The following is a 15,945-nucleotide window of genomic DNA, read 5'->3' as shown; positions in this document are numbered from 1 at the left end:
AGGGTACCAGAAAAAATACGATCCTTCAGAGCGTGAAGATTGTTGACAGTATCGACCACTGTGGCCTGAAAAGTTAGGTACCAGTAACTGCCCATAACTGCAAAACCCTGGCTGCACAGGGCGCCGCTAAGACCGAATTTAGATCAGAATTTTATGATTTTAACAAGAAAATATTCTAATAAATTTTAACCTAACCTAATAAACATATGTGGGCAATTAAGACCTCAATCAACGTTTACTAAAAAAAAAAAAAAAAAATCATATATCAACACACTATCGGACAGTATTGAATGAGATTTGAGTCGTCTATCTATATTCTGGCACGAATTCAAAGCGGACCCCTATATAATGTCGTTTTGCAGCTTTATAAAATATCTATATAATTGGCATACTTTAGTTCCTTATAATAGCTCGTGTAGCTGTCCTTGAAATGTTAATTAGATCCACCTAATCTAATCTCATATTAAAAATATCTTTAAACTTTTATAATTATAATGCATTGTAAAACGAAAGGATATACCATCTATAGTGAAATAAAGTAATGTTTATTTTAAATTTTATAAAATTGTTGACAGATACACAGCCAAGTTATTATAATTTCATTTTGAAGAATTGATCAATATTCAATCTTGCTCTATATATTTTTGTTGATGTTTTCTAATTTTCTTTTAGCCTTTTTTACTTTGTGCAACGACTTTCTTTTTGAAACATTTTAAATTAAGGGAATTATTGGCTGTTTCTAAGCTTGTACCTATAAAATACTCAATTATTAATTCCATCATGGACACATATTGATCGGTAACTGTTTTTAAGGGGGGAATTTCATGTACCCTTCAAAAATCTGAAAATTGCGTATTTCCCTATCTAAAATTAACAATATCATATTTATCCTTTTAAATTTTAGAAGCTCGCAAATTTACCTAATTTATTGTCTTCTATTATTAACTCATCTCAAAATTGTATTAATTACAATTTTATAATTTATTAAAGAAAATAAAAAAAATATATAGCATGTGTAAAAATAAATATTCAGTCTTCTAATTAGCCGATTTATGAGAACAAATTTGTTCATTTATATACTTGTGATGCATATAAAGTGGTATTTTGACATATGTCTATTTTGAAGGGTATACATGAAATTTCATTGTTTCAAAAAAGAATGGTACATTGGTACACCTGCACCCCTATACTATTTAATAGTATTAATTGTCAGAAGCAACTCAACAATTGGTCAACTATTGCAAATCGTGGAAATTAATATTGCCTTATAATATAAAAAGAAAATATAAATCAATTAAATATCCATCCTTCCACATGACGAAGTTGTTATGTAGGCTATGTTTTGGTTTGAAGTGCCACAAACAAAGGAGAAAAATCAATTGCAACTAAGCTAACTGGGGGAGGTGAAATATGAAAAAAATATGACAAAACAGAGTATACCAAAATAATGGCTTCTAATTTCTCACAAAATGAGACCAAGGAAAGAGCTAAGGGTGCTTCAACTAAAGGTGTGCATTTATTTGATTATTATTTAGTTGTTTTTTACGCTCTAGTTTTTGGTTCAATTTGTGTCATTTTGGAGATGCAAAAAAAAAAAATCTCGTGAACATTGATGGAATGATGGATCCTTTTTTTTGTGATATATTAAAGAAATATGCAATTTCCAAAATATTTAGCTGTCTTAACATTTTATTAGCATTTTTTTAATCAATGAATCACCAATCTGATTTTCCCCAAAAAAAATTAGAACCTTTAGTGAAAATTATGTGCGTGATGGAGTTTGGGGGTGGGACAATGCCCAGTCGAAGCCGTCCGATCTGCATCAAGATTTGTGCACACTCATCCGCACGAATCATGTTGTAGTCCATGCGAATCATGATGTGGATTGGACGGCTGGCATCAGACAAAATTTGGTACAATGCCCATCAGACTGTCTCCAATTTTGTGCGTCATAGTATTGAATTATCCTAATGTTTTATAGGAAATCTAACAAAGTTCAATTTATTAAGAACAGTCCATTATTTCAATCCTTCTGTGATTTACAATTACACCAATTTACTTTATTTGATTTGGGTATATCGATCACAAATGTACAATAACTCAATACTCACCAAACCTCATTGATGATAACATTATAAATTCATGGAAATTATTTTCATGTCAAATAAGAGATTTTAACAAGAAATTTTACAATTTTCATATTAAGTTGTTTAAGAGCTGACACTGACACCTAATACAAATTGTTATCAGAATACAGTTCCAGTATTCTCTAATATTTGCCATACCGGATGCATCAGCTAATATAAAATGCGTGCAGTATCCATGAAATAACATATTTTGTGAATTAATATTGGATTCTGTCACACATGAACTACTAAACATGATCTCCATATTAAAATGTGTTTAGAGACAAAATTTTATATTTTTTGTAAAAAATGTACTATTGTTTAGATAAATACAAAATCACTATTTTTCGTGGTAAAAAAATTTCTGAAACACATACATTTTTTACTTACCTATAGTAAAAAGATATGGAAAAAAAAATATAAATATTGTTTTTCAAGCACATTTTAATATGGATATCTTGTTGAGTTGTTCCTATTGACCGTTTGCATTTTGAAACGGAGAGGTATGAACCGGTGCACCAAAAATAACCCTCTTTTATTATCATTATGAAAATATACCCTACTCTTTCTTTATTGTATTATCATCTTATGATTTAAAATGTTTACAGAAGGGTTATATACAATACAAAGGCTTTAGATCCGTTAGAAATTTATCTAAAAATAGAAAAAAATATAATAGCTTTGTTGCCAAATAAAGAAACTATCAAAAGAAGAAAGGGGTAAATTTTGCAAGATTGCATCTGAACTGTGCTAAGTTTCCCCAAGTGTCCAATGTATGTATTTTATTATCTTCAACAGCACTCCTGTCAAAGAAAATGAAACATGTACCTTCTGAAGGATCAGAGATTCTAGTGAGATATTATTTGTCATATGCTAAAGATTTCATGGCAAAACACCATATATCTATCTTAAATGTATGTGGAACCATCTTGAGAGTAAAAACTATGATTGCATGCATGGATATATATATCTAATGAAACCCAGCCTAGATCACATTCAGGATGCGTTTTTTATTTATTTTTTATTTTATTTTTGAGATTGAAAGATAGTCTAGCCTACTAACTTTCAATATTCGTAAAGGATTCTTCATCCGGGTTTCAAACCCGCTACCTCCCACATGGAAGGCATTGCCGTTTGTCACTAGACCAAAGACTGGTTCTCCATATTTAGGATCGTTATCATTTTGATTATATGTTATAGTTTGTGATATAGGTTAATTCAATCTTCACCAATCGTACTTGCAGTCATTAATTAGGATTAACAAAATCTTAATTGCAGATCATTCCATCTCGAGTTCTACACAATCAACCCAGAATGAGGAAGTATCCGGAGAAGTTGTGAATGTGTATGCGCAAAATATGAACTTGCCAGAAAAAGCCAATGAGTGTCGATCAATAACCATCTTTCATCTCCCCATGTTCATTCGTGAGAAGAACAAGGACATGCATGAGCCGAAATTGGTTTCAATCGGGCCATATTATCACAACACGGGACCGCTAAGAACTATGGAGGAACACAAGTGGTGGTGCCTACGCGACTTCATGGAAACACATTGCATCAACCTACCTGACTGCATCCAAAAGATCGGAGCACTAGAGGCAGTGGCCCGCCAGTGTTATAGCGAGACATTAAGCTTAGGAAGGGATGAGTTTGTGCAAATGCTCATACTCGATGCATGCTTCATTCTTGAATTCATCCGTAAGCACTATGGTACTGTGCCCGATTCCTTTTTCGATATCAAACGGAATCAGGAAACCATATTGCTTGATATTCTCTTGGTGGAAAATCAGATACCATTTTTCATTCTGCACAAACTTTTCAACCTAGCAACTGGTAGTGGCTGTAGTTGTAATGGAACTTCGTGCAAATTGCGCGATCTAATTTTTGGGCTACTTCCGCCTCAAATTTTGTGGAGGCAGCCCGAAATATCTTGTAAGAAGATTCATCATGTGCTACACTTCTATTACTTGTGCATGGTGCCACATCCATGGTTCCGAAAATCGGCCGATTCCGAGTTGACTCGGCCGAGTCGACTCGGAATCGGCGGTGTCCGAGCCGAGTTTTACCCGATTCTCGCGCCCGTGCGAGTTTTTCGGCAAAACTCGGATGAACAGTGCCGAGTCAGCCGAGTTTTACCCGATTTTGCCCGATTTCAGTAAAACGGATTGAACAGTGTAGAATCGGCCGATTCTGCCAACAGCCAATGAGACGGACTCGTAGCCTCGTACGGCATAGAGGCGAGAGCGGGGAAATCAAATCCCATCGTTTCTTTCTCCTGGCAGGAAGGAAAAGAGAGAGAGGGAAGGTGGAGTGGGCCTTGTGCTCAGTAGCAGAGAAGGAGAGAGTGAGAGACCACTCTTGCGTGAATGGGAGAAGGAGAACTGAAAAGGAAGAAGGGGTCTGTGGGGCCCGTCGGCAGAGAAAGAAAAAGAGAAAGGGGTCATGGACCCGAAATTTTAACTCAATGGAGCTTATTCCCCATTTTCAATTCCATTCAAAGATCAAAGGATGAGATTGCTTTAGGATTTGTGCTTGATTTAATCCAAAGGTTCAAAAAAATTCAGAATTTCAATATGAACTCATCTAATTCAAAATCAAAGGTTGAGATGACTTCAAGATCCGTGCTATGATGAGATCCAAGGGTTAATTTGGCTATATAATTTGGCTATATAATTTTCGTTATAATATTCATATATGCATATAAATATCTAATTTGGCTATATAATTTTTATTAGTACGAGAGATTTGTATTTTTATTCTCCTAATTAGAACTCAATATATTTATTTATTTTCACGAATTGAATTAATTTGGTTCATTTTCTTTCTTAAGTTTCACGATGGTAACGAATTTTCTTTCTTAAGTGTGTTCTATTTGTAATGTTTGTAATACATTATATAAGTAGTAAATTATGTGAGTGTAATATTGTCTTAATTAACATAGGTTTTTTACAAATTATTTTTATCAATTTTTTCCTATTTTTTGGCTACAAAACAAGGGTTCTGCCAAAAAAACCCGAGTTACCGATCCGATTCTTCCGATTCCAGCCGATTCATCCGATTCTGACTCGGCGGTCAAAAATCCGATTCCGATTCCGATTCCGATTCCGAGTTTCAGAACCTTGGCCACATCCAGGCTCCATGCGTCAAGCTGGCAGGTCACCTTCACTGAAAAATACCAAATATGATGGTAAGATTACTCTCGGGGGTATTGAACAAGAAAAAAAAATACTAAGGCTAGACACTATACCGCCGAAAGGGACAAGCCATTAGCAATACCGAGTGTTCCTGAGCTTCATGAGGCAGGTGTTAGATTCAAGAGGAAGAGAAAACGTCGCCATCTCTTTGATATAACATTTGAGGATGGTGTTATGGAAATTCCTGAATTGTACATTGATGATTTGCACTGTGTGCTCCTCGCTAACCTTCTTGCATTCGAACAAACCTCATATGGGCCAAGGGAGATCGTCTCTCACTTTGTATCTTTTCTTGATAATTTAATCGATGCAAAATTGGATGTTTCATGGCTAGAGCATCATCGTATCCTCATAAACATGATCGGAAGCGAGGCAGAAGCCGCTAATTTTATCAATCAACTAGGTAAGTGGAACTTAGTGGAGCATAGCGACGAGTACAAGAGCTTAATTATCAAAGTGCAAAGATATGCTACTTCACTATGGCCTAGATATAGATCTACATTGATGCGTGATTATTTCATCAATCCATGGACGACAATCTCTGTCATTGCGGCAGTTATATCTTGCTCGGGCTTACATTTTGCCAAACCTACTATACAGTCTCCTCAAGTACCCAATCAAATAATTAGTTTCAATATGAGTATTTTTTTTTCGAAATTTTCTTGTTTCTTGTTTCTTGTTTCTTTTTGTTTATTTATTGTTTCCTGTTTGTGATGGTACTGTATTTTTCGAAATTTTCTTGTTTCTTGTTTCTTGTTTCTTTTTGTTTATTTATTGTTTCCTGTTTGTGATGGTACTGTAAATGGTTTTGATATGATATATGGCCATTTTTTTTATTGTGTGGAATATAATTAAGATGGCAAAATATATATTGTATCCTTATAATAGCTCGTGTAGCTGCCCTTGAAATGTTAATTAAATCCACCTAATCTAATCTCATATATCTAGAGATTATGAGTGTCTGTCTGGGTGGTGGTGGTAACTCTTCAGTATTTTCAGGGAAATTGTGGTACCCCAAGTTGTCATATCCGAGGCTGTGGTACCTCTGATTGTCATAAGGGGAGTGTTGGTGGTACCCCTGGTTGTCATAAGAGAAGTGTTGGTGATACCCCTGGTTGTCATAACCCGAATGCTGGTGGTTCTGGTTGTCATAACTCAAATTATCATAACCTGAAGGTCCAGCCCCAGTCGCAGTTGAAGGTCCAAACCCAGCCTAGGGAACCCTCTTGGAATATATGTCTATTACTGGGACCCCATTGGACTCAAATAGAGTGTACACATATCTCCACAAATTTGCATCTGTTATAGGATATCTCACAAAGTAAGGTCTACCCCCCTTTGTGAGTTGTCAATCCGTGTAGCCAATTATATTTCATATCTGTTGGGGTTTACATAAGTCTTTTCGTATACTAGTTGCTTAAGTTCCTGAAATGTGGTATTTTCATCAACATGGAAGCCAAATGCTGCCTCTTTCGTGTAATACACGCCATCTGCACCCTTAATTAGCCTGCCGCCTGTATGCAGTGCAACTAACATTTTTCCTTCACAACCTACATTTAAAAAGTAATTTTATAAGTATTACACTAATTATAAATGGCTAATTGAAAAATAACTAAATAAAAATTAAAAAATATCCAGTTGCTACAGTAAAAAAACCATTTGCTACAGCATATGTACAATAATTGATACAGTAATTAATACAACAATTGCAACAGTAATTGCTACAGTGATTGATTAAGTAATTGCAACAGTGATTAATTAATTAGACTAATAATTACTTGTAGCAATCGCCTGAGAATCGTCAAAAATCGCCTTGTTTTTTCTCTCTTTACTGTAGACAAGTAATTAAGGGTTTAGGATGGTTTGGAATGGTGTTGGAGTAGGCAGAAGAGAGAGAAAACGGAATTTATAGGGATCCATAGTGGGGTGCCCGTGATGGGGGCGCCTCACTAGGGGTATGGAGCGCCCATGAGGGTGGCGCCTCACTGGGAATTTTGGGCTGCCCCTAACCTAGGTGGTTGGGATATTTCAAAAAAAAAAACTGTATATTATGACATTTTTAAAATTATATTTTTTATTTAGGGTATTAATAAAAATGGCCGAAAGGCTTCTACCACCATCAAACAAACGGTGCTGTTTTTATTTTATAAACTGTCTATATGGAGTTTATTACTTCATCCGAACCAAGGAGATTAAGTCCTTGACCCATGGCCTATTGGATCAAGACTCTTGCATAAGCCCAGAAAAGCTCAAGGTCGGAGATCGCTAGTGTAATTTATCATGCATTGTAGTCTGTCAATTCAATGAAAAAAAAAAACTATCTTACAACACAGTTAGAATGAATGATGAGCAAATTCTAAGTTAATGTCGAGGCAGCGGCGGAACTAGAAAATGTAAATAGAGGGGTTAATCTAAAAAATATAATATATGAAAAAAAAATTTAAAAAAATTTGGCTAGTGGAAATTGTACCCATGACCTCACACATAACAACTAGAACTCAAACCACTATACTACTAACAAACATTTGTTATTTTATGAGAGGTGTTAGACTATAAAAAGTTCAAAAAAATCAAAAATTTAACTAAAGTTTAATGAGGAGGATTCAAATGCCTCCATTTTTTGTGCCTCCACCATGCCTCCATTTTTTAAAACTTTAATAATTCAAAATTTAAAACTTAAAAATTAAAATAAAACCGTTAGATATGATCTACATCATTTTATCTATGCACATGTAAAAAATTATGACATTTCAATTTCATTTTGATTGTCATCAAGAGCTTGTAAAAAATGCACTAATTTGGATGATTTATAGACGTTGATTTTTGAACTTATTGATTCACATAAAAACAAAATTGAAATGTGATAATTTTTTATGAGCACATAGAGAAAATAACATAGATCACATCTAACGGTTTTATTTTGACTTTTAAGTTTTAAATCTTGAGTTATTAAAGTTTTAAAAAATGGAGGCATGATGGAGGCACAAAAAATGAAGGCATTTGAACCCTCCTCAAGTTTAATATACATAATTAAGAATTTTAAAATCATAGAGTGGCTTAGCACCCCCTGATCTATGCATAAATCCACCCCTAACCCCTTTTTATTTTTTGAGAAATTTGCAAGGGGACGACTTAGCTACACTTGCAGAGACTTGAGTCTTCTAACAATTGTCCCCCCCCCCCCCCCCCAAAAAAAATATTAGTCTACCCAATGGGCAGCGGATAATTACGTAATTAATTTTTATAAAGACATTCATTTAATATATTTTAAATACATATTTTGAAGTAATAAAAGATGAGGAGGGATCCACTCACACCTTTTTTCGTAACATTTAATTACATCTTACTTTTTCAAAGTTTTCAAAGCCCAGACAGTCGATCCAAATCGTTCAACATTATGGATATATTAAAATGTACTTGCAAATCAAATTTTATATATTTTTTAATTTATTTACTATTTATGAAGTATTTTACAAAATCGTTGTTTTCAGACTATTAAATTTTTGTACTCATATTAATAAATAATAATAAAATATAAAATTTGATCTACAGACACGTTTTAATATATTCATAATATTGAACAATTTAAATCGATTATTTAAACTTTAAAAATGTAAAATATAATTTGGTATCACTAAAAAAACAATCAAAGTGATCCTCCTCATAAAAAGATATAATAATATATCAACGCGATATAAATCCATAATGATCTGGCCCAAATAATCTAGGGCCCATTGAAAATCTCGGAATGGTGTATTTTTCTAAATTGACAAATGCGGTGATAGCAAGAAGGCAGGAATAAGAGTGTTTATCGGTTCATTTCGGTCCAAACTGAATTAAAATAGATAAATTAAACTGAATCGAATTGAAATAAAATAAGAATTGAATCGAATAAATCAAAATAAATTTTGATTTATTCGGTTAAACTGAAATAGAATATTAATTATAAAAAGAAACATTTTTTTGTTAAGTTTTTTTATATTATTTAAAGATGGATTTAAAATTTTGGTTAGCTCGTTTTAACCGGTTCTATACCGAATCAATCAATATACATTATGTTATAATTTTTGAATTTTTTTTAAATAATTGGTTTGAATGGAGTTCTTTAAAATTTCTAAACTGAATCAAACTAGTAAACTGCCTTTAAAAAAAATTGAACCAAATCAATCTATTTAATCAGAAAAACTAAACCGTTTAAACTAAACTCTCTCAATTCATTTTAAAACCAATTAAACCAAATCCGATGAACACCCCTAGACAAGAGAGGGGATGCTTTGGATGAGTTTGTGTCCCTCAGTTATTAAAATGGTGCAATATAGTTAGATTAAATTCAGTTTGTTGTCTATCAAAACTATAAGGAATTTAGTTTGAAATTTGTGTCATGTTAAAAGAATGATCCAGATCTATTTATTGCACCTCAGGTATATTGAATTCGACTTCGGATAGACATCGGACAGATTTATTTCCGATGTTCTATTCAAGTCACACAGATAATGTAGCTAGATTTATATCTCTGTGTGAATCCCAAAGCAGATTGAAAGGTTTAGACGAATAGCAGATGGATTTTAGTGCGATGCTCATTCTACCGGGCCAGACGTCTATCATAATGACAAATCAATAGTTAGAGTTTAGATGGTGTTAAAAATTTGTGATTTGGATATAATTCAGGTATAATTTGAATATAATTCGATACAATAAAGAAGTAATAAAAAAACTCAAAAAAAAAAAAAAATTGGGCATCTTTTTCACATTTTTCTCACAAATAAATCGTGAGTCGTGTTTTATTCGCGAATAAAATGTATTATACATTTTTTGTGTTTTATTCGGATTTCGATTCGAAAATGTCAAAAAAAAACAAGTAAAACACAAATTATTCACCAATTATTCGCGTCTATGATGTCTATCATAAAATGCATCCATTTGCAACAACTTTTTTTTTTTATTTCTAACGTATTTTCTGATATAACTTGTATTAATTATTTGCAAAAAAAAAAAATTATAGAAATGTTCTAGTACCCTGAGCCATCATATCCGAGTGCGTCTCCCAAATAGTTTAACCGAAAAAACTTCCAATATTGTCTAACTTCCATTTTCAGTGCTAATATCCAAAACATTTAAAGCTATGTTTATAACATTTGACAATGCTACTCGCAAGCATATAAACCTCTGTATGAAAGTATTAAAATTCTAAATCTATATTGTTTTAACTCCTAACTACTTTTGTCTTCAAGCCAAAAACGGAAAGATTTATTTCACCCACTCTTTTTTATATTTTCTCTGATCATTATAATTTATTTTTCCAACGATCCGTGATGAATTTTACAAATCTAAAAGTACAAACATTTTCTATTCGATTTTATCTTTCAAATAAGATCCATTAAGAAATACTTTTGAGTAATTTTAAAGTCATTTTTTTTCAAGTAAAACTCATGAGCACTTTAAATTTTCAAGTTTTTAAATCTGAGTCTACAACCATTAAAATTTTCAAGGCTTTGTACATGAGGTTTATATGTTTTGTAAATGAGCTTTGTAGATGCAGTGTTATTGTTGAGGTTTATATATGCTTTGAAGTGTTATTATTGAGGTTTAAATTCTTTGTATTTGCGGTTTATATATTTTATTCTAGAGATTTAAAGTGTTATTAATGAGGTTTATATGCTTGTACATCAAATTTATATACTTGTAAACAGAGCTTTAAATTATTTTGAAGCAAAATAAAAAATAAAAAACTGAAAGTCACAAAGATTTAAAGTGGTAAAAAGAATTACGACACAAATATAACTCGAAAGTTATTCTTCATGGATCTTATTTGAAAGAGAAAATTGGATAAAAAAAATGTTCATATTTTTAGATTAGCAAAATTAATCACGGATCGTTGAGAAAATAGATGAAAATGATTAGAGAAAAAATAAAAATAAAAAGTGGGTGAAAGGGATATTTTCATTTTTGGCTTGAAAACAAAAGTAGTTAGGTGTTAAAACTATAGGAGCCGTTCGGCAACAAAGGATTAAGTCTTCTTAAGGCTTAATCCGCTTTCTTTAGCTTCCTTAGCCGCTTAATCCTACCGAACACCGGTTCCTTAGCGCGGATTAAGAACACCTCCTTTAGCTTCATTTTGCCCGGATCTTAATCCTCTGCTCGGACTTTAAGGCACCCATATCCCTTCCTTTAGCTTCCTTAGCTTTTACCCACGGATTAAGACAACCGAACATCAGTTCCTTAGCGCTCCTTAAGCTCTTAATCCTTCACTCTTAATCCTTTGTTGTCGAACGACCCCATACATATTTAGAATTTTAATGCTTGCGAGTAGCATTGTAAAATGTTATAAACAAAGTTTTAAATGTTTGGATATTAGTGTTGGAAATGAAAGTTAGATAACATTGGAAGTTTTTTCTGTTAAACTACTTGGGGGATGCGCTCGGAGATTTTGTTTGGAGTATAATTATCAGGCTCCTTTTTTTTAATGTCCAACCTCCTTTGGTGCTCTATAACCATATTCCTGAATATCTAGGGGACATTCAGCGCTGTCGTAGCTCGTTAGTCGCGGGCTGTCAGATTCGTACGGAGATTCTTGCTCCCTTTAATCGAACGGTTACAAGTAATTATTATAAAATGGACGGATCGATTTAACCCAAGAAGGCACATATCTCCATTCTTACATTAAGTAGGGAGATGTCCTCATCTGCCAATAATTGTGATTAAAAGATGAAATTTCATATTGAATTTCAACATTTCAATTAAATATTTTACTTTTTTGTTATTTTATGCATCTTTTTATGTTTTTTTATAGTTGCATGTCTAAATTTATTTAAACATGCCACATGCAAATTATTTTATATTTCTAACTGGTCATAATTTCTTTCTATTTTTTAAATATCATTTAAGAACTCTTTGGATTTATTGATAATTAATTAGTCATGCCTTCATTTCTTTTTATTTATTATACAAGGGATATTATTTGTCATTTAATATGACATCTGGTATGGAATTTTTGTATGAAAATACGTCAAAATGATAAAAGGAACATATGCATGCCATTTAATTAAATATGTAATTAAAATAATATTATTTACATGTAGATGTTATTTAATATGTTATTTAGAAATTTTATTTGTTATTTAGTCTAAATTTTCTTTTTATGAAATCATGTTATTTTGTATGAATTTTTTTTTATTATGTCCCTATATGATATTATACGATAGGTGTTGAACATTATGGATTATTTACTGTTCTAGAGACTGACTTTTCGATTGGACGGATATGAGATTATTTGTAAGATACTTCATTCTTTCATGCAATGTTTCTCTGAGAGATCATTTGATAATTACCAAAAACTATATATTTTGGATTGTTATTATTTTCATGATCTTTATTATATGCACAAATCTTATAATTTTTCAAACAAGATAGATATGTGTACTATAAGAATCATATATGTAATATCGAATTTCAAAAGTTAAAAGTTTATTTTTAATTAATATCACAAATGTCAAGATAAATAGTCCTTAATCGACAGTTTGTTATAGTTATCAACTCGTTGAAATTTTGTAAGGACGATATATAGATATGTGCTTGCAATCATAATCATGTACATAAAATTAGCTTTTAATTTAGTGGCTAAGTAAAATTAATTATTGAATGGGAATATAGACATTAAATTCAACTATATTTTTTTTATAAATATTTAAATTAAGTTGTAAGACAACGAATATATGGATAACCATGTACATTCGAACAACAAATATATGGGTTCTTGACATTTTGAGCTTAAAGCATAATTTGAGATGATTAACACCATTTTAAGGCCTAGATTATTTCTCTCATCGAATGACCAAAAAAAAAAAGTTTTCCCATCCGTTCTTTTGGATCATTAAATTATACAAGCCATGTGTACTTTTTATTGGTAGTAATTAATAGAAAAGAAGAGAGGGAAACAGAAAGAGTATAGCTATATTTATATGGGTAGTAAAATCGGTAGTGTTTATACCGATCCTAATCTTTTTTCTTTTTTTTTTAAGTTGCAAAAAAAAAAAAAAAGTTTAGATCGGTATGAACAGTACCGATCCAAACTTTGATCTGTTTTAAAGTACTGATCCAAACTTTGCAAAAAAAAAAAGTTTAGATCGGTATGAACAGTACAGATCCTAACTTAAAAAAAAAGTTTAGATCAGTATGAATAGTACCGATCTTAACTTTAAAAAAAAAAATTAGGATCGATATGAACAGTACCGATCTTACTACCCATAAAAAAACAGCTGTAATCTTTATGTTTTCCTCTCTTCTTTTTTATCAATTACTACCAATAAAAAAATTCCCATTAAACAAGCCATGTGTACTTTTTCAGACTAGATAAATACCCTTTTTCTTCCGGTGGAATGGCATAAAATATATGTCTATCATGGAGCAACATACTCCACAAAACATAATACCAAAAGCAAGTTATTTTAGATTTGATAAATGATCCATATACCAAAACATTGTTCCTTGAACTATTATGAGCTGAGAGAACAAATAGAAAGGACAACTAGTTTGTACTAACTCCTAAATCAATACACTTTTACAAAGACAAATGTAGTTGTAATAGTCACCTAATCTACCAATCAAAATACCTACTCCCCTAATTGATTCCTAGCACCATTTCCATTATTATTTAAACAACTTACAAAAGGTTTCCTCAGATATCCACCCTTTGTTTCAAATTCAATAGCCCTGAATCCCTGATCAAGCTCCTCTTTAAAACCTAAATTCAGACAGAATAAAATATTCGAAGGCGTTCATTAAATTAAATTAAAATGTACCAGGCCCAAGGATTGTCAAGTACACTAAGGTAGCTCTTGTTTCTCTCCCTAACTCCATACTCCCCATCAAACTTTCTCTTCTAACTCCCCAAAAAATTAAAAGAAGAAAAAAAGGAAGAAATACAACTTATCCTCTTCTACATATGAAGCAATTATGAGAGATCGCCGCTCCGATCGTTTCATTGTCCTTCCATTTTCGGTGAGTTGTGTCTCGCAATCGAGCGTCTCAATCTCCAACTCTAAACCAAAGAAGCAACAACAGAGTGAGGCACAACAGACGCAACCAAGTAAAGAAACTCTCTCTCTTTTTCTTAATTTTTACAAAAATTATTATTAATTAAATTTGTGTTGTTCTCCCTTAAAAAAGTTGCATTATAGATATTTTCATGAGAAGCAGTTTGACATGGTTATGGAAAGAAACAAATGATTATATAAATACAGGGGTATTTGTACAAAACCTAAGGATGATCTTATATTTACAAAATATATAAAATTTAATTACTCTACCCTAGAGTTTTTTGTACAAATGTTGTAGCTAATATTCAAAATTTTCTTGCATTTTTAAAATTTTTAGAAAGCAGAGAGACCAATGGGAAAGCCCCCTTTCAAAAACCAAATATATCCAAACTGATAAAGAGCTTCAAGAGCAGCCTCTCTCACTTCTTGGAAAATTTGTACAAAGAAGATGAAGAAGAAGAGGAGAAAGAGATGGTAATAGGCTACCCGACAGATGTGCGACACGTCACACATGTCGGGGTCGAGGGATTGAACGATACCAAGCAGAAAGAGCTGCCGGAGTTTCTCTCTCTAGGTTGCGTCCCTGCCCCCTCTCTCTCAGTAGGCCAATTTGAGAAGGCCATGGAAGCACAAGCAAGTGCTGATGTGGAATGTAGTTACTTGCCTCGTCATCATGGCCAACTTGGAGTTGTACAAGTTTGATTTGATATAAATTTCTTGGCTAAATATTTTGTGTAATTGGAAGCATACATGGCAGTGGCCACAGACAATCTGGATTGAGTTCACTTTTATATTTCAACTTGTGGTTGAACATTTGGCAAAATGAGAAATGATTTTGGTATTTGATAATTAATTTTGCCAATTTCTATCTTTTCGAAAGTTATATATAATTTCTGTTATTGACTTATTGACAAAAGCATGGGAATTCCCATTCTAAATTGACCTGCTTTGGTAAGAGCATAAAAAAGAAAAAAAATAATTAAAAAATATTTTGGGAATTGTGCATAATTCTTTTCTTGTTCACGTGATTTAGCAATGTCCAACCTTTAATAAATTGTTTAATCGTCACAATATTAATTCGGATCGAATAAACAAGATTCATCAATAATGTTGATTTTAGTTGTTGGCGAATTAATTTCCGTATTATTCTGTTTCTCAATTTTTTTTTTTTCAAATTTCACGAATTTTTCTTGAATTATTAAATTATCACTATGATTCCGATAAACAAGGTTACTGACAAGATCATATTAGATCTAAACTATTTAATTTAAATATGAAGGAACTTTAAAGCAGACTATTTATATTTGAAATAGGTTCGAAATATTTTTGAATAAACTTTGAACTAATATGATGCAGTCAGATATGGCAGTGAGATATTGACATATATATATTGTATTGTTTCTAGCTTATCCACATTCAATGTAGCACCAAAAGCCAAACAATGAAACAAAAAAAAGAAAGAAATGTCCCAGTAATTAAGGGAACTAAAAGTTTAATTTTTGAACTAACAAAGAAGGATAAAAAAGTTGCTTAAAAACGAATTGCTTTTTTTTAGCACATTTATGATTTATCCAGTAATTTGTAGTTTGA

At 32.1% G+C, this 15,945-nt stretch overlaps 2 protein-coding genes across 2 annotated transcripts; both read left to right on the top strand.

The window, feature by feature from the left end:
- The first annotated feature begins 1,447 nt into the window (after window positions 1-1,447).
- Window positions 1,448-6,038, top strand: LOC144563861 (putative UPF0481 protein At3g02645). The gene is made up of 4 exons (XM_078313327.1): window positions 1,448-1,508; window positions 3,405-4,172; window positions 4,409-4,524; window positions 5,360-6,038. The coding sequence occupies exons 1-4, from the start codon at window positions 1,448-1,450 to the stop codon at window positions 6,032-6,034; spliced, it is 1,620 nt and encodes a 539-aa protein (XP_078169453.1). The 3' UTR covers window positions 6,035-6,038.
- Window positions 6,039-14,166: 8,128 nt separating this feature from the next.
- Window positions 14,167-15,204, top strand: LOC144564522 (CRIB domain-containing protein RIC4-like). Its single transcript, XM_078314119.1, has 2 exons — window positions 14,167-14,405; window positions 14,693-15,204. The coding sequence occupies exons 1-2, from the start codon at window positions 14,273-14,275 to the stop codon at window positions 15,055-15,057; spliced, it is 498 nt and encodes a 165-aa protein (XP_078170245.1). The 5' UTR covers window positions 14,167-14,272; the 3' UTR covers window positions 15,058-15,204.
- Window positions 15,205-15,945: the final 741 nt, after the last annotated feature.

Source organism: Carex rostrata, chromosome 13 (assembly GCF_964058835.1).
Source record: "Carex rostrata chromosome 13, lpCarRost1.2, whole genome shotgun sequence".
Classification (NCBI taxonomy): domain Eukaryota; kingdom Viridiplantae; phylum Streptophyta; class Magnoliopsida; order Poales; family Cyperaceae; genus Carex; species Carex rostrata.
Note: the sequence above shows the minus strand (reverse complement) of the source record. Positions and strands in the feature narration are given on the sequence as shown.